Source organism: Scyliorhinus torazame, chromosome 16 (genome assembly GCF_047496885.1).
Source record: "Scyliorhinus torazame isolate Kashiwa2021f chromosome 16, sScyTor2.1, whole genome shotgun sequence".
In the NCBI taxonomy this organism is placed as follows: Eukaryota; Metazoa; Chordata; class Chondrichthyes; order Carcharhiniformes; family Scyliorhinidae; genus Scyliorhinus; species Scyliorhinus torazame.
This window is the reverse complement of record NC_092722.1, coordinates 126,686,795-126,712,184: the sequence shown is the minus strand read 5'-3', so window position 1 is coordinate 126,712,184 and position 25,390 is coordinate 126,686,795. Positions and strand designations below refer to the sequence as shown.

The following is a 25,390-nucleotide window of genomic DNA, read 5'->3' as shown; positions in this document are numbered from 1 at the left end:
TGTGCGGAGTCTGCACGTTCTCCCCGTGTCTGCTTGGTTTTCCTCCGGCTGCTCCGGTTTCCTCCCACAGTCCAAAGACGTGCAGGCTAGGTGGATTGGCCATGATAAAAGTGCCCTTCGTGACCAAAAAAGGTTAGATGGGGTTATTGGGTTACGGGGATAGGGTGGAAGTGAGGGCTTAAGTGGGTCGGTGCAGACTCGATGGGCTGAATGGCCTCCTCCTGCACTGTATATTCTATGTGCTAAGTGGAAGGGACCATAACTAGCTTTGACACATTTATCCTCGATCATATAACTCTAGTTTGTTGTGTTGTGTTTCATTTGAAAAATATTTTTCGTGATGGCGCTGATTGCTACTTGTGGATGATTCTGTGGGCATCAGCAATGCATGGCTACTCTGCCTAAGTAGCCTTGTGAACTCCGTTATTACCAGGTTATTCAACAATAATAGACAGCTTATGCAAGCCTGAGTCTATTCTTCCTTGACGTTCATATCTGCAAAGGAATCAAAAGTAGGAACCCTACCAGGTTTCTTTCTAAGTCACCCTGACCTACCCATTGGTTAGAGGCAGTGAGTCCAGTTGTAGTATCTCAACTACCTTCCTGCCTTTACTCCATGTTCTTTGATTTTTTTTTTTCAATCTCCATCTTTAAAATTTTGATTTACTTTTTACAACCCTTTTAGTGGGAGGAGAATTTCACTGTCCTTTGGCTTGAGTTTCCTGATTTTGCTTCTAAATAATTTAGCTCTAATTTTAAAATGGTGCCCACTCGTAATGGATTACCCCAACAAAGAAAATAGTTTGTGTCTCTAGTCAATATAATTCTTATCATTTTAGAGACTTCAACTAAATCACCTCTATCCTTCTAAAATAAAGGAACTGCAAATCCACTGTATTTTGTCTGTAAATTTAACCCTTTCAACCGGGGGCAGCGTGGTAGCACAGTGGTTAGCACAGTTGTTTCACAGCTCCATGGTCCCAGGTTCGATTCCCACTTGGGTCACTGTCTGTGTGGAGTCTGCACGTTCTCCCCGTGTTTGCGTGGGTTTCCTCCGGGTGTTGCGGTTTTCTCCCACAGTCGAAAGATGGGCAGATTAGGTAAATTGGCTATGCTAAATTGCCCTTTGTGTCCAATAAAGGTTAGGTGGGTTTACGGGGATAGGGTGGAGGTATGGGCTTAGGTAGGGTGTTCTTTCCAAGGGCCGGTGCAGATTCGATAGGCCGAATGGCCTCTTGCACTATAAATTCTATGATTCTATGGAACCTTGATATTCTTGCAAATCTATGCTGTAACACTGCCCTGATGTCCCATCACAGATCCTTAGGATTATGATGCCACGATGAATTGCAGGTTAGGTTGATTGGCCATGCTAAATTACCCGTTTGTGTCCAGAGATGTGCATGTTATGTTATGGATTTAAGAGGAATGGGGTGGGGGAATGGTTCTAGGTGGGATGCTCTTTCAGAGGGCGAGTGCAGACTCGATGGGCTGTATGGCCTCCTACCTCCTGCACCGGAATTCTGTGATAAGAATCAGTGAGAGATAAGTGCTCTGAATTTTCTGCACGCAACTGCAATTACCCAGAAAGCACATCAGTGTAGCTATTTGGTTAAATTGAAAATGGTTATGGTACAAATGCTAAGCAGACATTCTTTGTATCTTCTGGCCACCATAATAAAAGTTAATGCTTCCTAGAAAATTAGAAATAAAACATTTAATTATGACCCTTCCAGGATTCAACTACAATTCTCGTGTGTTGCTTTGAAAGCATCAAAATGGTCTGGTTAGCTCTAATTAAATAGAACACTACATATCTTTGGTTTAGGAATGTGACTACCAACAAATATTTAACACCAAATTTAATCAGGGGAATTGCTCAGAAAATAATTCTTGGTATTTGGAGGTATAGTCACATGGTTCTGTAGTTGTTTCATTAACAGTGTTTGTAGCTATTACATCATTAACAAAAACCTCTTGCACGAGACCTGTTCAGCATCTGTCATTCAATTAGAATTTGGTCACTACTTCCCATTATTTAAAAAATACCTTTTTTTCAACTATTTAAAATTATCTTTTTCAACAAGCACTTGAGCTTGAATGTGGACGATGCATTCTACATAATCTGCATGTGTAGCAAGAGATAACTGTTTTGTAATGTTTCCTTTGTAACATAAGCGGCTTCCTTGTGTTGCATTTGTCAAGGAAGGTCGAGACGTGTAAATAACTTCAACTCATTTATTTACACAATGTACACTTTTATAACTTGAGTTCGACACTACTGCTAATCCTATTATAGCTACCTAACTGACTAACTATCTGCTGTCTTCCACGTGGTGGGTGTAATATTGAATCAACCCTGTGCCTCTCCTCACTGACTGTCTCCACTGGCCAAAGGGGCTGATCATCTGTGTGGTGTCCTTTATGTATAGGTTGGTGTAATTGCCCCCCTGTGTTCGTGTAACCTCCTTGTGTATCGTGAATGTCCATTGGTCACCTCCTATCTAACTTATCTATTGGTTGAGTGTGTGTATGATGTTTCTGGTGCTCCCTCTAGTGTCTGTCTGGCTTACATGTATTTACAGTGATGCACATCACCACAATAACAGCTAGACATAATTTTATTGAATGTTGGATTTTAGTCAAGGGAGTCATGACAGTACAAAAAGAAGCCATTTGACTCATTGAATCCATGCCTGCTCTCTATAGAGCAATCCAGTTAGTCCTATTCTCTAACTCGATCCGTGTAGGCCTGAACAAGTTTGTTTCCCTCAAGTATCCATCCACTTTCCTTCTAAAATTATCACTGCTTCATTCACCCTGGTATGCAGCAAGTTTTTTTAATCATTATCATCAGTTGTGTTTTTAAAAAGTATATTTATATCCCTTGTATTCTGTGCACTAATTTTTGTATTTTCAGTTAAGGAGAACAGCATTTCCTTGCCTACATTATTCAAACCTGCCATTGTTCATCCCTAACAAATCTCCCCTCAACCACCTTTGTTCCAAGGAGAATGACAACAGCACCTCCAACCTAACCATAGAGCTCAGATCCCTCAACCAAAGCATGGTGACCAGACCTGGATTCAATACTCTAGTTGTCGCCTAGTCAGAAACTGCCCAGTGAATATGTTTTGCCCTTTGAGCAAACACATACCTGTTACATTTAACCAGTTGCTGTCTGTAAATGTTGCAATTATCTGTTAGAAATGTTGCTTGTGTTTTAAGCTCTTACTTACCCCAACCCCTTAACAACATGCCTTCCTGCAGTCCTTTTTATCCAGATATTATCTTCAATTATGTGAGGGTCACTGAACCGCGCCTAATGCCATGAATTTACTATGGGGAGGGGCAACTTTATTTCAATCATAACTGGGATCAAACTGTTGATGTTGCTCTGAGCCACATGCTAGCAGCCTAGCCAGCAAGCCTCCCTCTTCTAGTTCATCCATTGAAAATAATTTAATCTTTTGGGTAATTCAATAGCATTGAGGATTTGGGCTACTTCCTTTCCCCTTTATTTTAATTTATTTCTGTGAATTATAGGCGGGATTCTCCCAATTGGCGGCTAAGTGCAGACGCTGGAGTAAAAACGGGAGTGCTTTACTTCGGCGCCTGTTCCGGGACCCCATTCTGCGGCTCACGGGGCTAGGACGGCGCTGGTGCGGCCTACGCCGCTCCAGCTGCCGATCCCTGCCTGAACCCGGCGCCGCATCGTGAGCAGAGACCTGCCACTTTTCTGTAAGGAAGACAAATCCGAGCAAACAGGAAGTGTACTAGACACTGGAGTTAGGATCCTTTATTTTTGAATGAGTAGTAGCAATTGTTTAGGAAGCTACTCAATTCCTCACAACTAAAATATATCCCAGTGAAGAAAGATGATAAGGGGATAAAAAAACATCCATGGCTAAACAAGGAGATCAAGGACAATATAAAGACAAAAAATAAGGCATTTATTGCAAAGGCCAGTGGCAGGCTGGAAGATTGGGAAACTTTCAAACTTAAACAAAGTGATACTAAAAAGTAATAAAAAGAGCAAAGGTAAATTATGAAATACAACTCGCAAAATATCAAAAAGGATAGCAGTAGCCGCTAAGTACATAAAAGGGAAGCGAGTCGCTAAAGCGAATGCTGGTCCCTTGGATGATGAAACAGGAGAATTAATAATGGGAAACACCGAAATGTCAAAAGTGCTATGTCAATACTTTGCCTCAGTTTTCACGGTGAAGGACATTAGTACCATTCCTATAGCAACAGGCAATTCAGAGGAGGAAGGGAGGAACTTTGAACAATCAACATCAATAGGGAAACAGTATTCAACAAACTATTGGGATTTAGGTCAGACAAGTCCCCTAGGTCTGATGGCCTGCATCCTAGGGTGTTTAAAGAAGTGGCAGCAGAGATAGTGGATCCATTGATTATAATGTTTGAAAAGATTCCAGTGTATTGGAAAAATGTTAACGTAACGGCCTTATTCAAAAAGGGAGAGAGGCTAAACATGGGAAATTACAGACCCAGTTGGTTTGGCATCTGTTGTTGGGAAATTGTTAGAATCCATTATCAAGGAAGTAATATCAGGCCATTTGAAAAGTCAAAACGCTATCCATCAGAGTCCGCATGGTTTTCTGAAGGGCCAGTCATGTTTGACTAATTTGCTAGAGTTCTTCGAAGATGTAACAAGCAGAGTGGATAATGAGCATCCTTTAGAGATAGTATATCTGGATTTCCGGTAGACGTTTGATAAGGTACCGCACAGAAGGTTAATTCACAAGGTTAGTTCACATGGAATTAGGGGTAATTTATTAGCTTGGATAGAATATTGGCTTATGGACAGAAGACAAAGGCGGGATAAATGGGTCTTTTTCTGGATGGCAAGATGTAATTAATGGGGTGCTGCAGGGTCTGGCCCTTGGGGCCCCAGCTATTTATAATCTATAAACGACTTTACAGGGATAGAGGTTCTATAGTCTAATTTGCAGACGGCACAAAAATAGGTGGGACAGTAAGTTGCAATGAGGAAATAACCTTACAAATGGATAAAGCTAGGTTAGGAGAGTGGACCAAAATGTGACAAATGGAATTTACCGTGGATAAGGTCATTCATTTTGGTCAGAAAAATGGGGAGGCAACTTATTATTTACACAGGGAGAGACTTTGGGGTGCTCCATTGCAGAGGCATCCGGGGGTCCTTGTTCATGAATCACAAAACTAGCATGCAGGTACAGCAAATAATTAAAAAAGCAAATGGAATGTTGGCATGTATAGCTGAAGGTAAGGAAGTGTTGTTCCAACTATACAAGGTATTGGTGAGACCCACCTGGAGTATTGTGCACAGTTTTTCTACTCTTATTTGAGGAAAGATATTGTGGCATCGGAGGCAGATCAGAGGAGGTCCACTAGGTTAATTCCAGAGGTGAGGGGTTTATCCTATGAAGAGAGATTGAATAGTTTAGGCCTATATTCTCAAGTTTGGAAGAATTAGGGGAGATCAAATTGAAGTATACAAGATGTTAAAAGGATGGATAAAGTAGACGTGGAGCGGATGCTCCCTCTTGTGGGGCATTCTAGGACGAGAGGTCATAGTCTTCGGATAAGAGGTAACAAATTTAAAACTGAGTTGAGGAGAAACTACTTCTCCCAAAGGGTTGTGAATCTGTGGAATTCATTACCCCGGAGTGCGGTGGATGCTGGGACAGTGAGTAAATTTAGGGTTAGACAGATTTTTAATTGCTAATAGGTTGAAGGGCATGGCGAATGAGCATGACAGTGGAGTAAAGGCCAGGTTATGATCAGCCATGATCGAATGGCAGAGCAGACTCGATGGGCCAAGTGGCCCAATTTCTGTTCCTAAATCGTATGAACTTATGAATTATAGAGATTTTTAAGTGAATGGATTTCTTTGCTATTTTTGCTGATTTTCTTTGCATCACTTTATGGATGTGATCAGCTGTCTATCATGGAGTTGGTTCATAACTAAAATGACCACTGGGTTTTGTGATGGTTGGTTCTTGTGGCTTGGGTATAATTTGAACATTATTTTGGCATTGATTCCTGACTGGACTGTCCGGTGACAATTGGATTTTGAACAAGTGCTTGATGTTTTGCAATAATCACTTGGTTGTGGTATGGTTCTCTCTCTCTCTTGACATGCCTTTGATACAATTGGGCTGATTTTAATTCACAAAACACATTCAATTAGCATTAATATTGGGCCCAGGTTTTTAACCTCTGGATAGGCCTCTGACATTAAAAAACATTGGACGATTTTATAAATTTAGAACTGGGGAAACAATGATTCAAAGGACATTTCAATTTTTAGATCACCCTCTGAATGAAAATGGAAGATGCAATTAGGATTTCAATTCAATGTCCATAGTTTAAGATTTCTGTTAAATTAGTTTTACAGATTTCTGTCATGTAAACTGAGATTATTCTGGAGAGCAATGTCAACACGAGTTTAGTGGTGGTGATATTGGAAAAATTTTAAGAATTCAATGAGTATTGCACAACATTAATGTTATTTGACTTGAGATAGTTCTTTCCAATAGTTTTGATAGCAAATAGGCTAAATTGACAGTAATATATCAATGGGATTAGTGTATCTTTGTGTGGAAAAATACTTACTTCAATTAAGCATAGTATTTGAGTTACAGATTGTGCACAGTCCATTGGCCCAGCAAGTTGCAAATGCTTTCAACCATTCTACAATGCTAGAAAGTCTCTTATGAAATATAGAAATTAGCATTTAAAAGAATAATTTAGGTTAGAGATTTCAAGTCCTTAATTCCTATACCTCACCTCACGCAAGTACTCTTTCTTGTAATTCACTTGCATTGTTTGCTAATGTTGATGGCAAGCTTCCAATTGAATGGAATTCAAGCTTATTGATATTGCCCCTAACTTTTAATTTTTCTGCTCTTAGAATATTGATGTCTGCGAAAACCTGAAAAATGCAATTGTTTCTAGAATGATATACAACAATCCTCCAAGTTTCCCTACGCCTACCATGACAAGCGTTGCAGAAAAGGTTGGTCTTTCTGTTATGTTTTAGCAAATTTGTGTGAGCTTAATTTGTAATAGCCTTTTAATAAGTTCTTTCATCCACCAAAATGAAAGTTTGTATTTTCCATCCCATACTCTTTAATGTCTCATGTGCGTCTAAACTGAATCCGGATGGTCTATTGTACTCCACCAGCCAATCATTGAGGTGCTCTTGGGAGGGTAGATGCAGTGGTTGTGAGACAAATTTAGAGCTGGTGTGCACTCTTGATATAAAGAATAGTTACTCCGACAGAGGTGAGAGATCTGTAAGCATACTGCTCTATCCAAAAGAGGTTTTCGCTCTATGGGCTCAAACTTCAGGCCTGTAGAGCCATGGTGCTTATGCAAGGGAAGTTTTAAACTAATGTGGCAGGGGGATGGGAACCAGATTAGGAAGCTAGAGGTCAGTAAAGAGGCAACAATTAAAGCCAATAAGGTACTAGATAATAAACTAAGGGGAAGAGTAGACAGGGAAGAGATGATGAACACAAAGGGACAGGTGGTCTGAGGTGCATTTGTTTTAATGCGAGAAGTGTAGCAGTTAAGGCAGATGAATTTACGGCTTGGATTAGTACCTGGGAATATGATGTTATTGGTATTACTGAGACTTGGTTGAGGGAAGGGCAAGATTGGCAACTAAATATCCCAGGGTATAGATGCTTCAGGAGGGATAGAGAGGGAGGTAAAAGGGGTGGAGGAGTTGCATTACTGGTTAGAGATGATATCGCAGCTGTGATTAAGGAGGGCACTATGGAGGATTCGAGCACTGAGGAAATATGGGTAGAGCTAAGAAATAGGAAAGGTGCAGTAACATTGTTGGGACTTTACTACAGGCCTCCCAAAAGCAAGCGTGAAGTAGAGGTACAAATATGTAGACAGATTATAGAAAAATGTAGGAGCAATAGGGTCGTCGTGATGGGAGATTTTAACTTCCCCAACATTGAATGGGACTCGTGTAGTGTTGGAGGCGTAGATGGAGCAGAATTTGTAAAGAGCATCCAGGAGAGTTTTTTAGAGCAGTATGTAAATAGTCCAATTTGGGAAGGGGCCATACTGGACCTGGTATTGGGGAATGATCCCGGCCAGGTGGTTGAAGTTTCAGTCGGTGATTACTTTGGGAATAGCGATCACAATTCCGTAGGTTTTAGAATACTCATGGACAAAGACGAGAGTGGTCCAAAAGGAAGAGTGCTAAATTGGGGAAAGGCCAAGTATAACAAAATTCGGCAGGACCTAGGGGATGTGGATTGGGAGCAGCTGTTTAAGGGTAAATCCACATTTCAAATGTGGGAGTCTTTTAAGGAAAGGTTGATTAGAGTGCAGGACAGACATGTCCCTGTGAAAATGAGGGATAGAAATGGCAAGATTAGGGAACCATGGATGACGGGTGGAATTGTGAGACTAGCTAAAATGAAAAAGGAAGCATACATAAGATCTAGGTGACTTAAAACTGATGAAGCTTTGGAGGAATATCGGGAAAGTAGGACAAATCTCAAACGCGCAATAAAGAGGTCTAAAAGGGGTCATGAAATATCTTTGGCTAACAGGGTTAATGAAAATCCCAAAGCCTTTTATTTGTATATAAGGAGCAAGAGTTGGAGAAAGGATTGGCCCACTCAAAGACAAAAGAGGGAATTTATGCGTGGAGTCAGAGGAAATGGGTGAGATTCTTAATGAGTACTTTGCATCGGTATTCACCAGGAGAGGGACATGACGGATGTTGAGGTTAGGGATGGATGTTTAAATACTCTAGGTCAAGTCGGCATAAGGAAGGGGGAAGTTTTGGGTATTTTAAAAGGCATTAAGGTGGACAAGTCCTCCGGTTCGGATGGGATCTATCCCAGGTTACTGAAAGAAGCGAGGGTCGAAATAGCTGGGGCCTTAACAGTCATCTTTGCAGCATCCTTGAGCACGGGTGAGGTCCTGGAGGACTGGAGAATTGCTAATGTTGTCTCTTTGTTTAAGAAGGGTAGCAGGGATAATCCAGGGAATTATAGACCTGTGAGCTTGACATCAGTGGTAGGCAAACTGTTGGAGAAGATACTGAGGGATAGGATCTATTCACATTTGGAAGAAAATAGACTTATCAGTGGTAGGCAGCATGGTTTTGTGCAGGTAAGGTAATGTCTTACAAACCTAATAGAATTCTTTGAGGAAGTGACAAAGTTAATTGATGAGGGAAGGGCTGTAGATGTCATATACATGGACTTCAGTAAGGCGTTTGATAAAGTTTCCCATGGCAGGTTGATGGAAAAAGTGAAGTCGCATGGGGTTCAGGGTGTACTAGCTAGATGGATAAAGAACTGGCTGGGCAACAGGAGACAGAGTAGTGGTGGAAGGGAGTGTATCAAAATGGAAAACGGTGACTAGTGGTGTTCCACATGGATCCGTGCTCAGACCACTGTTGTTTGTGATATACATAAAGGATCTGGACGAAGGTATAGGTGGTCTGATTAACAAGTTTGCAGATGATACTAAGATTGGTGGAGTTGCAGATAGCGAGGAGGACTGTCAGAGAATACAGCAAAATATAGATAGATTGGAGAGTTGGGCAGAGAAATGGCAGATGGAGTTCAATCCAGGCAAATGCGAGGTGATGCATTTTGGAAGATCCAATTCAAGAGTGGACTATACAGTCAATGGAAGAGTCCTGGGGAAAATTGATGTACAGAGAGATCTGGGAGTTTAGGTCCATTGTACCCTGAAGGTGGCAACGCAGGTCGATAGAGTGGTCAAGAAGGCATACAGCATGCTTGCCTTCATCGGACGGGGTATTGAGTACAAGAGTCGGCAGGCCATGTTACAGTTGTATAGGACTTTGGTTAGGCCACATTTGGAATATTGCGTGCAGTTCTGGTCGCCACATTACCAAAACGATGTGGATGCTTTAGAGAGGGTGCAGAGGAGGTTCACCAGCATGTTGCCTGATATGGAGGGTGCTAGCTATGAAGAAAGGTTGAGTAGATTAGGATTGTTTTCGTTGGAAAGACGGAGGTTGAGGGGGGACCTGATTGAGGTCTACAAAATTGAGAGGTATGGACAGGGTGGACAGCAACAAGCTTTTTCCAAGAGTGGGGGTGTCAATTACAAGGGATCACGATTTCAAGGTGAGAGTGGGAAAGTTTAAGGGAGATGTGCGTGGAAAGTTTTTTTACACAGAGGGTGGTGGGTGCCTGGAACGTTTTGCCAGCAGAGGTGGTAGAGGCGGGCACGATAGTATCATTTAAGATGCATCTAGACAGATATATGAACGGGTGGGGAACAGAGGGAAGTAGATCCTTGGAAAATAGGCAACAGGTTTAGATAAAGGATCTGGATCAGCGCAGGCTGAGAGGGCCAAAGGGCCTGTTCCTGTGCTGTAATTTTCTTTGTTCTTTGTTTTTAAGACTCCCTGTTTGCACCAGAAGCAGCTGATCTAGTGGAATTATTACATCACATTGCCATAACGGCTGATGTGAATCTCTGGGCGTGACCCAACGGCCATGCTGCTCCCGAAAGACAGCTCGCTGCAACGCAGCGTGGCCGTAAAAAGCCGGGGGACTCTGCTCCCAGGATCGACCCGGTTTGCAAAGTCCAATGTGATCTCGCGAGATGCTGCAATGTAAATCCTACCCATTGTGGGTGGGATGACATTTTGGCAAATCTTCATATTAGAGCGAGACAGGCTAGTCTCGCTCTAATCTGCAGATTCCTGCGGTAGCTGAAGCTTTGGGATTCATCCCCTTCGCTTTGGAGACCTCGGGCAAGCACCGTTCAGCACTGGTCTCTACAAAAGGGGACCAGACGGAACAGCACTCGTGGGGGTCTCCCTGGGGATCGGAGGCCCCCAGCTGCACGTCCTTTGGACAGAGTGGAGTGATGGCACTCCTGGTGCCACCTGGGTACCCTGGCAGTTTCATCCTGGCACTGCCATCTGGGTTCCAGCCTGGCACTGCGAGGTTGGTATTTTTACGCGCATGCGATCGGGCCGGGGTTGCCCTGCATGTGTGTTGGGAGGGTTGCGTGGAGGGCCGGGAGTTCTCCCATAGTGTGTTTTGGGGGGGGGGGGGGGTGGCTGTCGGTAATCGTTTCGGGAGGCCTTGGAGATCCGGGCGCCATTTAAAAATGTACACTGAGAAGCTCCGATCGCCGGTGTACTCCCCAGTGTACAAACGGGGCTATGTACGGTCTCGGCCAGGCGTTCCCCGCTGAGGCCCCTTGTACAGCATGAGTGGTGTTGTACAGCCATGTGCTCACCTGTGAGAGCTGGCAAACACGGAGCTAAACGCACTGGCTATGGGACTTTGTTCCTATTAGTTGAATCAAGCCTTCTATTTCCAAATTTAGACTGAGTAGATCCAGTCAAAATTTGAACGTCACTTGCCAAAGAATAACGCTTCAGCTTCAAAGGGGCTGAGCACTAACATTATTTAAAGGGCTTGGCATCTAAATTGGAGGCAAGGAACTTGTGAAAGTGGTCTGGGATGATTTTTTGCTTGTGTTGTGGTGAGTTCCTATCATTTACAGGAGGGTTCCAATTTTTACAGGGAGAGCAGAAAGCTTGGTGACTTTACACACAGGCAATTGGTGTGGGGTTGGATTTGCAGTGCCTGTGGATCTTCAGGGGGATGGCATAAATGTGGTCCTTCAGGGCACCTCCCATATAATGCTGCATCCATCGTCCTGATTTCTCTTATTTTATAAAATGCAGGGGTTGGGGGGGTGCACACATGTTTTGTGCCATCACTGGGAATGGCGGGGGGGAATTCATGGAGCCGGCAAGCCCGGTTCTGCAGAGATCGGACCACCTATATTAGGTGGGGGGGGGGGGGGGGGGGGGGCGGTGGCATCTGCCAACCACGGAGCCAAAGGTTAAATTTAAGGTAATCAAGTTCACCCCTCACTGGGCGTGAACCTGATTACATCAGTGGAGAGGGCCCGGGAACATCGCGCCGTAGTTTTTGCCGACGCAAATCCAGTTTTTGGTCTTTCGTGAGAGTTGGTAGCCATTATGGGATGTGCACCCAAGACGAATGCGTCTGAAAATTCACAGCCCGTGCTTTGATTTCCCTGAATCACTGAACTTACCATATAGTATAAATCTGAGTTCTTAATAATAACTGACACACAACTGTACAGTCTTCATTAGAAATCTACTGCTTATGTTGTCTTGACCTTGTATGATTTGGAATCTAAACTGTACCCTTGTGTACAGCGGTCACTAATTGGAGGCTTTCCCCACTTTGATCCAGATTATCAGCAAACTAATTCCCCTGCTTTATTTCCAACACAAATATTTTAGTGCTAAGTGTAGACAACCTCAGTCTACAAGTTTTGATTACTCCAAAAGGTTTTTTAAAAACTTTCTCGATGTCTAGTTTGAAATGTGTTATTTACTTTTGTATGATGTATTTTTCTTGCAGACTAAACTGAATAGTGCAATGTTTCAAAGCTTGCTTATTTTAATTTATATATTTACTATTACCTTTCATTTTAAAGGTTCCCTTGGAGGTGTCTCTGGTCCTTAGCAATCACCTTCTGCACTAATGCTAATTCCATTTATGTTTATGGAACTAATTTTTAGGTTGCTGTTCCTCAGAACCATTATAGTCTAGACTTTTACCAGGCCTGACGTTCTCATGTTCACAGCAAAAAGGCAGTTGCCTTCTAGACCCAAATGATGAGCAATAATGTGCCTCTCGATTAACTATGGCCATTTTTCATGTAATAATATGCATCAGATACTACATGGGTTTACCAACACTATATTTAACATCCAGAAAAAAAACTTTCAGAACCTATAATTCATGCTGCAATGAAGGGAAATTTATGTTCAATTTGATGCACAAATGCAACTTGAATAATTTTTAATACAGTACTTCAAATGCAATACCGAATCTGAAGTCTTTGTATTTTTTTCAGAAACTAAATAGAGAGGTCTGTGGAAATGGCTAGTCAAAACCAGGAAATGAACATTCTTGATTTGGTGTCCAAATATAATTGTCCTTAAAAAAATAAGCATAATTTTTTAACAGTCAGGCAATCAAAATAGTAATGTTTATTAGTTATGGATGCAGTTGTAAGCAACCATGTTTTTTCTTAATAAAAGCAAATTACTGTGGATGCTGGAATCGGAAACAAAAACAGAAAATACTGTATAATCTCAGCAGGTCAGACAGCAACTGTGGAGGGAGGAGGGAGCTAATGTTTTGAGTCTGGAAGGCTCTTTGTCAAAGCTGGAGAGAACTGAAAATAGAATCAGATTTATACTCTTCGGGGGGGGGGAGAATGCGACATAGAACAGTACAGCACAGAACAGGCCCTTTGGCCCTCGATGTTGTGCCGAGCTTTGTCCGAAACCAGGATCAAGCTACCCCACTCCCTGTCATTCTGGTGTGCTCCATGTGCCTATCCAATAACCGCTTGAAAGTTCCTAAAGTGTCCGACTCCACTATCACAGCAGGCAGTCCATTCCACACTCTAACCACTCTCTGAGTAAAGAACCTGCCTCGGACATCCCTCCTATATCTCCCACCCCGAACCTTATAGTTATGCCCCCTTGTAACAGCTACATCCACCCAAGGAAATAGTCTCTGAACGTCCACTCTATCTATCCCCCCTCATCATCCTATAAACCTCTATTAAGTCGCCTCTCATCCTCCTTCGCTCCAATGAGAAAAGCCCTAGCTCCCTCAACCTTTCCTCATAAGACCTACCCTCCAATCCAGCCAGCATCCTGGTAAATCTTCTTTGCACCCTTTCCAATGTTTCCACATCCCTCTTATAGTGAGGTGACCAGAACTGCACACAATACTCCAAATATGGTCTCACCAGGCTCCTGTACAATTGCAGCATATCCCCACGGCTCCTAAACTCAAGCCCCCTGTTAATAAACGCAAACACACTATAGGCCTTCTTCACGGCTCTATCTGCTTGAGTGGCAACCTTCAGAGATCTGTGGACGTGAATCCCAAGATCTCTCTGTTCCTCCACATTCCTCAGAACCCTGCCGTTCACCTTGTAATCCGCATTCAAATTTGTCCTCCCAAAATGAATCACCTCACATTTATCAGGGTTAAACTCCATCTGCCATTTTTCGGCCCAGCTCTGCATCCTATCAATGTCTCTTTGCAGCCTACAGCAGCCCTCCACCTCATCCACTACTCCACCAATCTTGGTGTCATCAGCAAATTTACTGACCCACCTTTCAGCCCCCTCCAAGTCATTTATAAGAATCACAAATAGCAGAGGACCCAGCACTGATCCTGTGGTACACCGCTGGTAACTGGTCTCCAGTCTGAAAATTTTCCATTCACCACCACTCTCTGTCTTCTATGTGATAGCCAGCTCCTTATCCAATTGGCCAAATTTCCCTCTATCAAACGCCTTACTGAAATCCATGTATACAACATCAACTGCTCTATCTTTATCTACACACTTAGTTACCTCCTCAAAGAATTCAATCAAATTTGTGAGGCAAGACTTACCCTTCCTAAATCCGTGTTGACTATCCCAGATTAAGCTGCATTTTTCCAAATGGTCATTAATCCTATCCCTCAGGACCCTTTCCATTAACTTACTGACCACCGAAGTAAGACTAACCGGCCTATAATTACTAGGGTCATTCCTATTCCCTTTCTTGAACAGAGGAACAACATTTGCCACTCTCCAGTCCTCTGGCACTATCCCCGTGGACAATGAGGACCCAAAGATCAAAGCCAAAGGCTCTGCAATCTCATCCCTTGCCTCCCAAAGAATCCTAGGATATATCCCATCTGGCCCAGGGGACTTGTCGACCCTCCGGTTTTTCAAAATTGCTAATACATGAAGCAACTGTATGAAGCAAAGTATGAAGCACTGGGACTGGATGAGGGCCAGTAATAGGTGGAGATTGGCAAAGATGTCGTGGACAGAAAGACAAAGTGAATGTAAATGATAAGAGACGATGACTAAGAAGGGTGTCACTAGAGATCAGAATAGGTTAATGGCCTAACAAAAGGTGTGAGCATTGTGTCAAAAGGACAACCTGGAATAGGGAATAGATGGCCTGTGTGTGGGGGGGATAATGGTGAGGAAAAATGGATCGATCGGGAAAAAATGAATTGATAGAAATGAAAATGTAGTGAAGGTAGAGGAGAGAGGTCACCGTCAGAAGTTGTTGTGAAGTCCGTGTTAATCCGGAAGGCTGTGACCTGCTGAAACGGAAGATGAGATGCTGTTCCTCAGTTCTTTTTTTTCTTATCTGTTGGGTTGTTTTCTTGGATACCTGACTGCAGTAGAAAATCAATTCCACATGTCTGACATATTTGTCTACATTTATAAGACTTGGACTAGAAAAGCAAACCTATTCAAAATTTAGTTTTCTCCCTTCCGTCGAAAACACTCGTAAAACGTATTGTGCTAATAAAGCTTGGCTTCACCAAAGACTAAAATAAAATTGTTCCTGCAATAAAGTCTTGTTACACGATGAAATGTTAGATGAAGGAAAAGGGATACTGACTAACTTGTACATATGATCTGCATTATAAACATAAATTGACAATATGGTGGGTTTAGTTTGTGGAAAACACTGTTTCATTTTAAGTTTATTGTTTCAGAACGTTAAAGGTACACCTGGTCAACTAAGAAAACAAACCTCTGTCTCAAGTCTCGGGTCATGCCAAAAGAAAGATGGAACACTGCAGAAAATTGGAGGCTTGTTGCAAAGTTCACCAACAATTCTACAGAAGAAAGGTTTGACTACAACTTTGCATGCTAAGCTGTAGCTGTGGTAAAAGTTGTATGTAGAATGCCACTGATGCAGTATTGAAAGAGCACAGCATTTCCTAAGAACCTGTACTTCAAATGAGGTGTTAAAATTGTGTTCTGTCATTGTATAACGTGGACATTTAAATATTTAATTTTAAAGAAGAGCAAGGTTTTGCTATGTCGTGGCCAATGTTCCTCCCTCCACCAATGCATACGTCCACACTTAAAGTTGTGGCTGCGAGCTGGAAAATTGCAACTTTAAATGAAACAACTTAGTGAATCATAAGAATCAATGTTAAATCTGGAGTTAGGTTCCTTCTGATGTTTGTCATCTGGGGGGAAAAATGTGCAAGTATGTTTGTAGTACTGTGCATTCCTAACTGAAATAACTTGTAAACTATATGTACAAAATAGACAAAAGAAAGAGTGTAAATTCAAATAAGGTCAGTCTCTTCTCTTGAGCAGTCCCTCATGTTGGGGAATGACTTTCTTCCATTTTGGTTTGATAGGTTTTCAGATGGCTAATAAATCCTATGCAATCATCTGCTAATGTTCATGTGGCGAATGGTCAGTTAAATGATTTGGAAGGATATTTTTGACTCTTGTCCACCCCATCCTTGATTTGGACTCTGCATTTTCCTGATTTAGTCGCTATTCAGTGCCTTCCCAATGAACCTTCTCCATTTTGGTCAGTCGCCATGGTGGATAGATATGTTTGACCTTTCAGGATTATTTTTGAGGACATCCCTAAAGCGTTTGTGAGGTATATTTTGAGGGATTAAAACCTCATGAGCTGTTGGGCATGTCGGCTTGCCGCCTTCAGCAAATGTGCCCGCAATAGTTTTAAAATAGCCTTACCTGCTACAAAGGTGAGCAAGGGCCAGGCTCGGAGCTTCAGAAGATTGCAGAGTCAGGATCCTTAAGCATGTAGGGCCATAAGAAGAGGGAACCCAAGCAGCCAAGCACAGTTTTTTTGGGGGGGTGGGGGAGGTAGAAAAGGGGTGGTCATGCCACCTGAGCACAAGGAAGGCTGACAGGCCTCTGCTTTTCCTGAGACATCTTTCCAACAGCAGGTGACACAATGAAACCGCAGCCACAGTAATAGCTTCTGTGGTCTGCCTAAATTGGGCCCATATTTGCAAAGTCCTGCCTTCATTCCTACACTGCTGATTGGCTTTCAAACCCATTACCAAAGCACTCCTGTGCAATACTGGAGCCAGTATTTTTCCTTGGGTGCAGATTCAGGACCTGAAAATGACCCTGATTTCTGTTTTCTGCCCTGGAAAGAAAATCTTGTCCTTTGAATGTTTTGTTTTGTCTGTGGAAACTGTCTGTGGAATGTTTCCATCTATGAAATTACTACCACGTTGTGCAGTGGCTCATTATGTTGGTACATTAATCCATTGACCTGGATTTTCGTGGAGACTCCAGGAACCTTTCAAAATCGCAGGCGGGATGTGGAAGTTCTGCCTCCATTTCTAAAATCCCATTCTGCATTGGGTGCGGGGTAATCAGAGGTGGGATGGGACTCCTACCTCTGTGAAACCCAATCTCAGCAGGACTGATTTTTTGTACTAAGTTTAAACACATTTTTGCTGAAGCAAGGAAGGATCTTATCTCGGGCAAAATGCAAATCGCAAATTGTTAGCGAAGGCTCTTCAAAGATGGATAAGGTCTGCAGCACGGTCAACATTAACTGTCTTTGTGTGGCTATAAATGTAAGTTTGCTTGTTTTGGTAATAGATGAAGATTTGAGGGGAAATTTTGAATGGGCTGTCATGAATGGGAATTTTTTTAATATCATGAACTCTGAGATATTTAGAACCTTCTCCTAAGGTGTGTCCACGGTGGATAGTGGGCGATTGGCATGGATCCTTTAAGCAAAAAGGATGTGTGGAGACGTTATAAGTTAGCACCAAGTTGCCATGGGGCAATAAGGGCCATGAAGATGAATTGGGGTGAGGGGTTGTGTGGCATGAGTTAGCAGAGTATGAGGGACCATTGAGGATGGGTGGCGTATGAGGTGGCATGGAGAATATGGAGGGGCCATTGGGTCGGCATATATGGGCATGAGGATGAGGGCTACAAGGCCTAATGTATAAGAAAATAATTGGGATGAAGTCCCAGAGAACCAAAGTGAGTCTTTCAAAAGAACCTGCCTTGGCACTCCTGTGGCCACCTACAATCTGCGTCTCGGGGCAGGGGTTCCAACTCCATCCTGCCATATTGAGCATTTTTGCCAAAGTGAGCATGCCAAGCTGGGAGATTTTGGACCTGAGCTGCCTACTTTGGGAGCAAAAATCCAAGTCATTGGGTGAACAAAATTTGAATGTTTGAGTAACTATGTCTAATAAAACATGGTAGCCATGTTATGGTGATTAAAAGTAGATTTTAATTTTGGATTTCGCAGCTACTTTTGATTCTATTGAATAATAAATACTGCATTTGGCTTAATGGCGCATTGGGGGTCTGAAATATTAAAAGTTACAGAACTCAGCCATAAATTGTTACATTTTTTTTTCCTCATTACTGACCTTGCACTTTACAAACCAAGCAATTTACATTTGTTTACAGCCAAAAGGTTAATGGAAACATTAAGTTCCCCCAAGCATCTAGAAGTGGAAGCTACATGTAATAACGAAGCAAGGCCCAAAAGATCAAGAAGGAAACTGTATAAGCAAGATATATCATCACCTGTGAATTTTCCATCCCAACCAGTGAGTACAGTGTGCAGCTAACCAGTCAATTTTCTGTTTTCATTCTTTGATGAAAAACTGCCTTTAATACTCTGGTGGAGTATTGGGTAGTGTTTTTTGTAAACTAGTATGTGCACAGAAGATACAAAATTATGAAGCTGGAGTATAATTTTGGTTACATTTGTGACATATCATTGTTGCAGCTTTGGAAACGATTGTATGGTTTCAAATTGATTTGCTGAAAACACAGCTTTGTGTACAAAAACACTATCATGCCTTTTTATAACTAGAACAGAACTGTTAACCCATTGTGTTCTAATTATAAAAAGAACCAACGAATATAAATTACAAACTGGCGGTATTAACTTTCAAAGCTACAGATGATATGTCAGATCATCCTTTGACCTTTGAAGAATGAGGGGTGAGAATCTCATAGAAACCTATAAAATTCTAACAAGACTAGACAGGGTAGAGGCAAGAAGGATGTTTCCTATGGTGGAGTGTCTAGAACCAGGGGTCACAGCCTGAGGATACGGGGTAGACTATTTTAGGATAGAGATGAGGAGAAATTCCTTCACACAAAGAGTGGTGAAGTTGTGGAATTCATTGCCACGGAAGTAGTTGAGGCCAAACAGTGTATGTTTTCAAGAAGTTAGAGTTAGCACTTGGGACAAAGGGGACCATGGGATATGGGTGGAAAGTAGGATTGGGCTATTGAGTTGAATGATCAGAATGAATGACGGAGCAGGCTCGCTCGGCTGAATGGCCTTCTGCTCCTATTTTCTATGTATTGGTGAAACTGCACCTGGAGTATTGTGCACAGTTTTGGTCCCCTTATTTGAGGAAAGATATAGTGGCATTGGAAGCAGTTCAAAGGAAGTTCACTAGATTGATTCCAGAGATGAAAGGTTTGTCTTATGAAGAGAGATTGAGCAGTTTAGGCCCATACTCTCTGGAGTTTAGAAGAATGAGGGAGGGGAGAACAAATTAAGGAATATAAGATGATAAATTATGGATAAAGTAGACGCAGAGCGGATGCTTCCTCTTGTGGGGAATTCCAGAACGAGGAGTCATAGTTTCAGGAAAAGGGGTAGCAAATTTAAAACTGAGATGTGAATCTGTGGAATTCGCTACCCCAGAGCACGTAGATGCTGGGACAGTTGGACAGATTTTTAATTAGTAACGGGTTGTAGGGTTATGGAGAACTGGCAGGTCGGTGGAGTTGAGGCCATGATGAGATCAACCATGATTGTATTGAATGGTGGAGCAGCCTCGAGAGGCTAAATTGCCCACTCCTGCTCCTCCTCCTCGTGTTGTAGGAAAGAATTATTCAGTCTGTTTGCACCTTCCAGCTCTTGGCCTGTAGCCCTGTAGGTAACAGTACCTTAAGCATAAATCGGGTGTTCTTGATTAATAAGGGGATCGGGGTTATGGGGAGAAAGGTGGAGAATGGGGATGAGGAATATATCAGCCATGATCGAATGGCGGAACAGACTCAATGGGCCGAAAGGCTTAATTCTGCTCTTATATCTTATGGTCTTATGGTTTCTATGATTCAACTGTTAAGAATAAACTATTTTGAAATGTTCAAAATATGCCCAAACCCTGGAGAAAGTTAAGTTATTCCAAAAAGTCCAATAAGTTACCTTTTTTATAAATTGCATTGTTGGATCTTTTACGGAATTCAATACATGAATTAACCAGAAACTTTTGAAATATGCAGATAATAGAGATGAGTGAAAAAGAGAGTGATCATTCAATCATGAAGAGGCGATTACGCACAAGGACAGCTAAAATTACAAAGTGACCTCATCTCTCGATACATGGAGTACTTTTATTTGTTTTTTAAACTGCAATCATTGTACTTGTACAGGAGACCTGCCATTTGTGAGAAGGGATGTATAAAATATGTTCAGCTCTTTTGATTTAAGATTGCACATGTACATATTGTAATTGCATGTAAATCAATAAACTCAAACAGTAAATAAATTCAAAGCTATTAACTCTTGATTCGAGGAACAATAAATACCTCAGTGATTTTAATAGAATTCAGAAGATTTATGATCCTCTTTAAACGGCTCATTTAAAGTTGTATTCCCTTTTGAGGTTTGAGGAGTCGGTCGTTAACTTGTGTGCCTCCTACAAAGGCAACTTGGTGTGGCTCCTTCTGACCAAGGAGCTATTTCCAGATGGTCTGCTTCATAGCAGCTGGCCATTCAACTCATAAACCAAAAGAACTGGATTAGATTTTGTTGAGGCAATGTCCAATACTCAGACCATATAGAAAAATACTTTATTTTTGAACAGTACCTTTTGTTTACTATTTTTAGGGTTCCAAAATCTTGCCAAATTAATGCTATGTTACATGAAATATTTAAAAGTTGATTCCATTGTCAAAAGGCCATTTCCTGAGAATTGGTTTGTGCATAGTCCATGTATTGAAGCCTCGCAGAAAGTTGAAAAATAAAGCTGATAAGCTAAGATATACTAAGACTCGGGATATTCATTGTTTCTTTTGACAGCAACTTTACCCATTAATGGGTGATCCGTACTCTGGGCAATGTGTTTCTTGGTGGCGCGCCGTTAGCTGGCGGTGGATTTTTTTCTTCCCGCCACTTGTCAATGGGATTTCCCATTGAAGCCACTCCATGCCGCTGGGAAACCTGCAGTCAGGGATTTGCTGCTAGCGGGAGAATCCCAACAGTCGGAGAATGGCCCACATTTTTGGTATGATGTATTCTGGGTCTAGTTCATTCAGGGTCTAGTTCAACAAAAGTAGGGTACAAATTATAGTTCCCAGGATTGTCAAAAGGGTCTAAATCTTGAACTTTTAAGCCTCAAATAGTATGTCCAACTCTTAATTTCGATCAGTTAGGACTCATGCATGTAAGTTGGCGGTATAAAATGCTTAATTTATTCTTAAGAACATCAAACCTTTTGCAACCATCTCTTTTGCTGTTCGTAAATTGTATCACTCCTCCACTATAGATCTGTCTGACTTGGACAGCTTCTCCTCCTCATCGTGGGTGAAGCCAGATGTAAGGTAACAATTTAACTGCAATTTCATGTTTCAGATTCATATTCCCACTATAATTTTTAAGCTCACCAATATTTTCTATGTGGTTAGCACAATGTGCTCAAAAATCTGTTTTTGGCTTTGTGCTTGCTTTTTCTTATACTTTATCAAGGTCTATTTCCCACTGTATTCCTTTTATGTTTCAAGTGCACCACTGATGCTGATTGTTCCACTTTAGGATTTTTGAGTTTTTGGTCCAGAAAACATTTTTGATTTGTATCATAAAGCTTTGATATAAGGATGGAAGGTGTCATGGCGGTGCTATCAAGTAACTCAGCAATAACCTGCTCATTGACACTTAGTTCACATTCTGCCAGAGCCACTTGGTTCCTGACCTCATTCCAGCCTTGGTCCAAACAGAGACAAAAGATGTGAACCTAGAGGTGTCCTTGACATCAAGGCAGCATTTCACAGAATTGGGGGAAAATCTCCACTAGTTCAAGTCTTACCTACCACAAAGGAAAATTATTATGATTGTTGGAGGTCAATCATTTGAGTTCCAGGAAATCACTACAGGAGTTCCTCAGAATATATCTCATACCCAACCATCTTCAGATGCTGCATCAATGACCTTATCTCGATCATCAGTTCAGAAGTGGGGAAGGTTGCATATGATTGCATACTGTTTAGGACTATTCACAAGGATACTGAAGCAGTCCATGCTGTATGCAACCAGACCTGGACAGCATTCAGGTAAGTGGCAAGTAACATTGTGCCATGTAAGTATCAGGCAATGACCATCTCCCCATGGCATTCAATAACATTACTATTACTGAATCCTTCAACATCCTGGAGGTTACTATTGACAAGAAATGACCTGGACCAGCCATAAAAGTACTTTGGCTACAAAAGTTGGGACTACTACAGCAAGTAACTCCCACCCTCGTAACTCCTTAAAGTCTGTCCACCATTTACAAGAATGGAGTGATGTAATATCCTCAATGCCCTGGATGAGTGCAGTTCCAAAAACATTCAAAGCTCAACACCATCAAAAGTGGCCTGTTTTTTTGGCACCCCATCCACCATCTTAAATACCCACTCCCTTCATCATCAATGCACAGTTGCAGCAGCATGTATCATCTACAAGATGCGTTGTGGCAACTCACCAAGGTTCCTTCAACAACACCTTCCAAATACATGGCTACCCAGAAGGACAAGGCAGTAGATTGACGTGAACACCACAATCTGCAAATCCCCTCCAAACTGCGCATTCCTGACCTTGGAACTATATCGCTGTTCCATCACTTGCTGGGTCAAAATCCTGAAACTCCCTTCTAATCACCACCGTGGATGTATCTGCACCACATGGACTGCAGTGGTTAAATTTGCCTCACCACCACCTCCAGGGCAATTGGGGATGGACAATAAAATATTGGCCTCGCCAGTGATGCCCACGTCCCATGAAAAGTTTAAAAAGAAACTTATGAGTTCAAGTTACTGAAACAATTTGTGAACCACCTTTCTGAATATCTGTCCTGACAAACTGAGCCAAATATTGAAATGGTCATCTCCATCAACAGGTGAATTGTTATCCAAATCCTTGGTTCAATTGCTCTGTTTTATTACCTTTGCTCTCGAGTCGCCAGGTATCTTTATACCGCCATGAGGTTCAAGTCCGAGTAATGATCAATAACCCAATACACCGATTAGTAAGATTTAAATCAAAGCACATTTATTATACACAGTAATCGCTACTCGTGCACAAATTCTACGTCTAAGCTACTTCTACAACTAACAGGCCTATACTTAACTTCGGACTGGCCCAGCAGGTCAGGGGAACAAATGGCCTTTCATTCGGGTTCTGAGTCTGCGGGATTCGAAGTTGGTACCGATTGGTAGCTAGGAGCGCCTATCTCGTAGCGAGCATTGAATTAAGACTTACTTGGTTTGGATTGGATTTGTTTATTGTCACGTGTACCGAGGTACAGTGAAAATTATTTTTCTGCGAGCAGATCATGAAGTACATGAGAAGAAAAGGGAATAAAAGAAAATACATAATAGGGCAACACAACATATACAATGTAACTACATAAGCACTAGCACGGATGAAGCATACAGGGTGTAGTGTAAATGAAGTCAGTCCATAAGGGTCATTTAGGAGTCTGGTGACAGTGGGGAAGAAGCTGTTTTTGAGTCTGTTCGTGCTTCTGTATCTCCTGCCCGATGGAAGAAGTTGGAAGAGTGAGTAAGCCGGGTGGGAGGGATCTTTGATTATACTGCCCACTTTCCCCAGGCAGCGGGAGGTGTAGGTGGAGTCAATGGATGGATGGCAGGTTCGTGTGATGGACTGGGCGGTGTTCGCCATTTTAAATCGGGAGTTGGCCAATTTAGGTGGCTACATTCCCTCCTTGTGATCCTAACGCGAAGCGTGAAGGATCACATAACTACGTTGCTTTCCATTCCCTGACCTGGGGAGCACTTCTTTCATGGCCTCTACCCTGACCCTAACTATGCAAAAAAATTTTAACTAACAATTCTAAGGGGCGCTATGTCAAACAGGGACATGCATTACAAAACAAAAAAAATTGGGAACCTCTAACTATTCTTAATACACTACACTCAAGTAAACATTTCATCACTCTAACTTCCTCAACCATACAAACAAAATCATAGCAGTTTATACACATTTTTTCTGGCTTTGCAGTCAAGCTCAGGATCGTACAATTGCTCATGAACATTCTGAACATTTCTTTATTTACAATAAAACCGCAAATGAATGCTCTTTATTATAGATCACAGGGGTCTGGTCGTATCCGAAGATACGGGATCTGATCCTATATACCGGGGTTAGGCTCTCCTTCTCCATTTTCTTAGACGCATAGTCTGCACGATGCAGCAGAGTATCGCCACTACCAATAAGGATTCTATTACATAGGACAGGGAGTACCAGGTTATAAACCTGGCACACCAAGATGGTGTGGTGTCACTGGTGACTGGGCTCTGGGTACTGTTTAAAAAGGGAAACATTAATGGCTGGGGGGCTTGAGATCATGGGGTTCGCATTCACTCGCAACCAAATGTCCATTATCCTGATGATGAACCATGTGAAGGAAGTTCTCATGGCTCTTTTCTTTTCTTCTCTGGTCCTGGAGCTTCTGGCGTTCTGTGGAAACAAGCATAGTGTCTGTAACTATCTTGGTTTAACATCTTGTACGATTGTCTGTCCTTTAGTGCCAATTACTCCCTTTATAATTGGTCACTATGTGTGACTCCCTCATTTTTTTTTTCAAAAACCGAATTTTAGGACAAGTCACACTTTCAAATAATGAATCAGTGCGAGCCGTCTCGCAGACTATGCGATTTACCATCCAAATGTTTCAGGATGTAAATAGCATGTGCTGGCAACCTAAGGGTTACCTGAAACAAAACAAAACTTTTTGAACTAAATTTTCCAAAATGAGGTGCGTATGGGCTGTGACAGGTAAGAGTTGGATGGAGTCCCCGGGTAGGACGGCTACCAATGCCGTGTCTCCCCTACCCGAGCGTAGTTGACCAGAGGGGGGGTCCCAAGCCGTTTCTCCACTGCCTGAGCAACCGACAAGAACGGGCAAGAAATGTAGTCATCATGGGGGGCTGCCGTATTAGTTCCTGCCTCGAACCAGAAGGGCAGTTACGAACGGGGGTCTGTGGTCTCTGTCGACAGACGAGTTCTGCTGAACTGGCGTCTGGGACCTTTACAAGTCTCTGCAGCCAAACAAGTTCCTCTGAACCAGCGTCTGGCCAATAGCGAGTCTCTGTGGGCAAGTCTTCAGAGGTTTCTGCTGAAAGGTCGTGGGGCCGAGGAAATTTGTTTTCGGTTTGACAAACAACATTTAACAAACTTACAAACAACATAAAACATGCTGCAGGT

At 42.2% G+C, this 25,390-nt stretch overlaps 1 protein-coding gene across 5 annotated transcripts in view; it reads left to right on the top strand.

Annotated features, from left to right (window-relative positions):
- Positions 1-20,955, top strand: part of kif20bb (kinesin family member 20Bb) — a 167,223-nt gene extending 146,268 nt beyond the window's left edge. For all 5 annotated transcript variants that reach the window (XM_072479017.1, XM_072479018.1, XM_072479019.1 and 2 more), the window contains 4 exons: positions 6,923-7,027; positions 15,618-15,753; positions 18,343-18,485; positions 20,188-20,955. In XM_072479017.1, coding sequence (XP_072335118.1) covers positions 6,923-7,027; positions 15,618-15,753; positions 18,343-18,485; positions 20,188-20,271 — 468 coding nt within the window. In that variant the 3' untranslated portion in view covers positions 20,272-20,955. The remainder of the gene's footprint in view (positions 1-6,922; positions 7,028-15,617; positions 15,754-18,342; positions 18,486-20,187) is intronic.
- Positions 20,956-25,390: the final 4,435 nt, after the last annotated feature.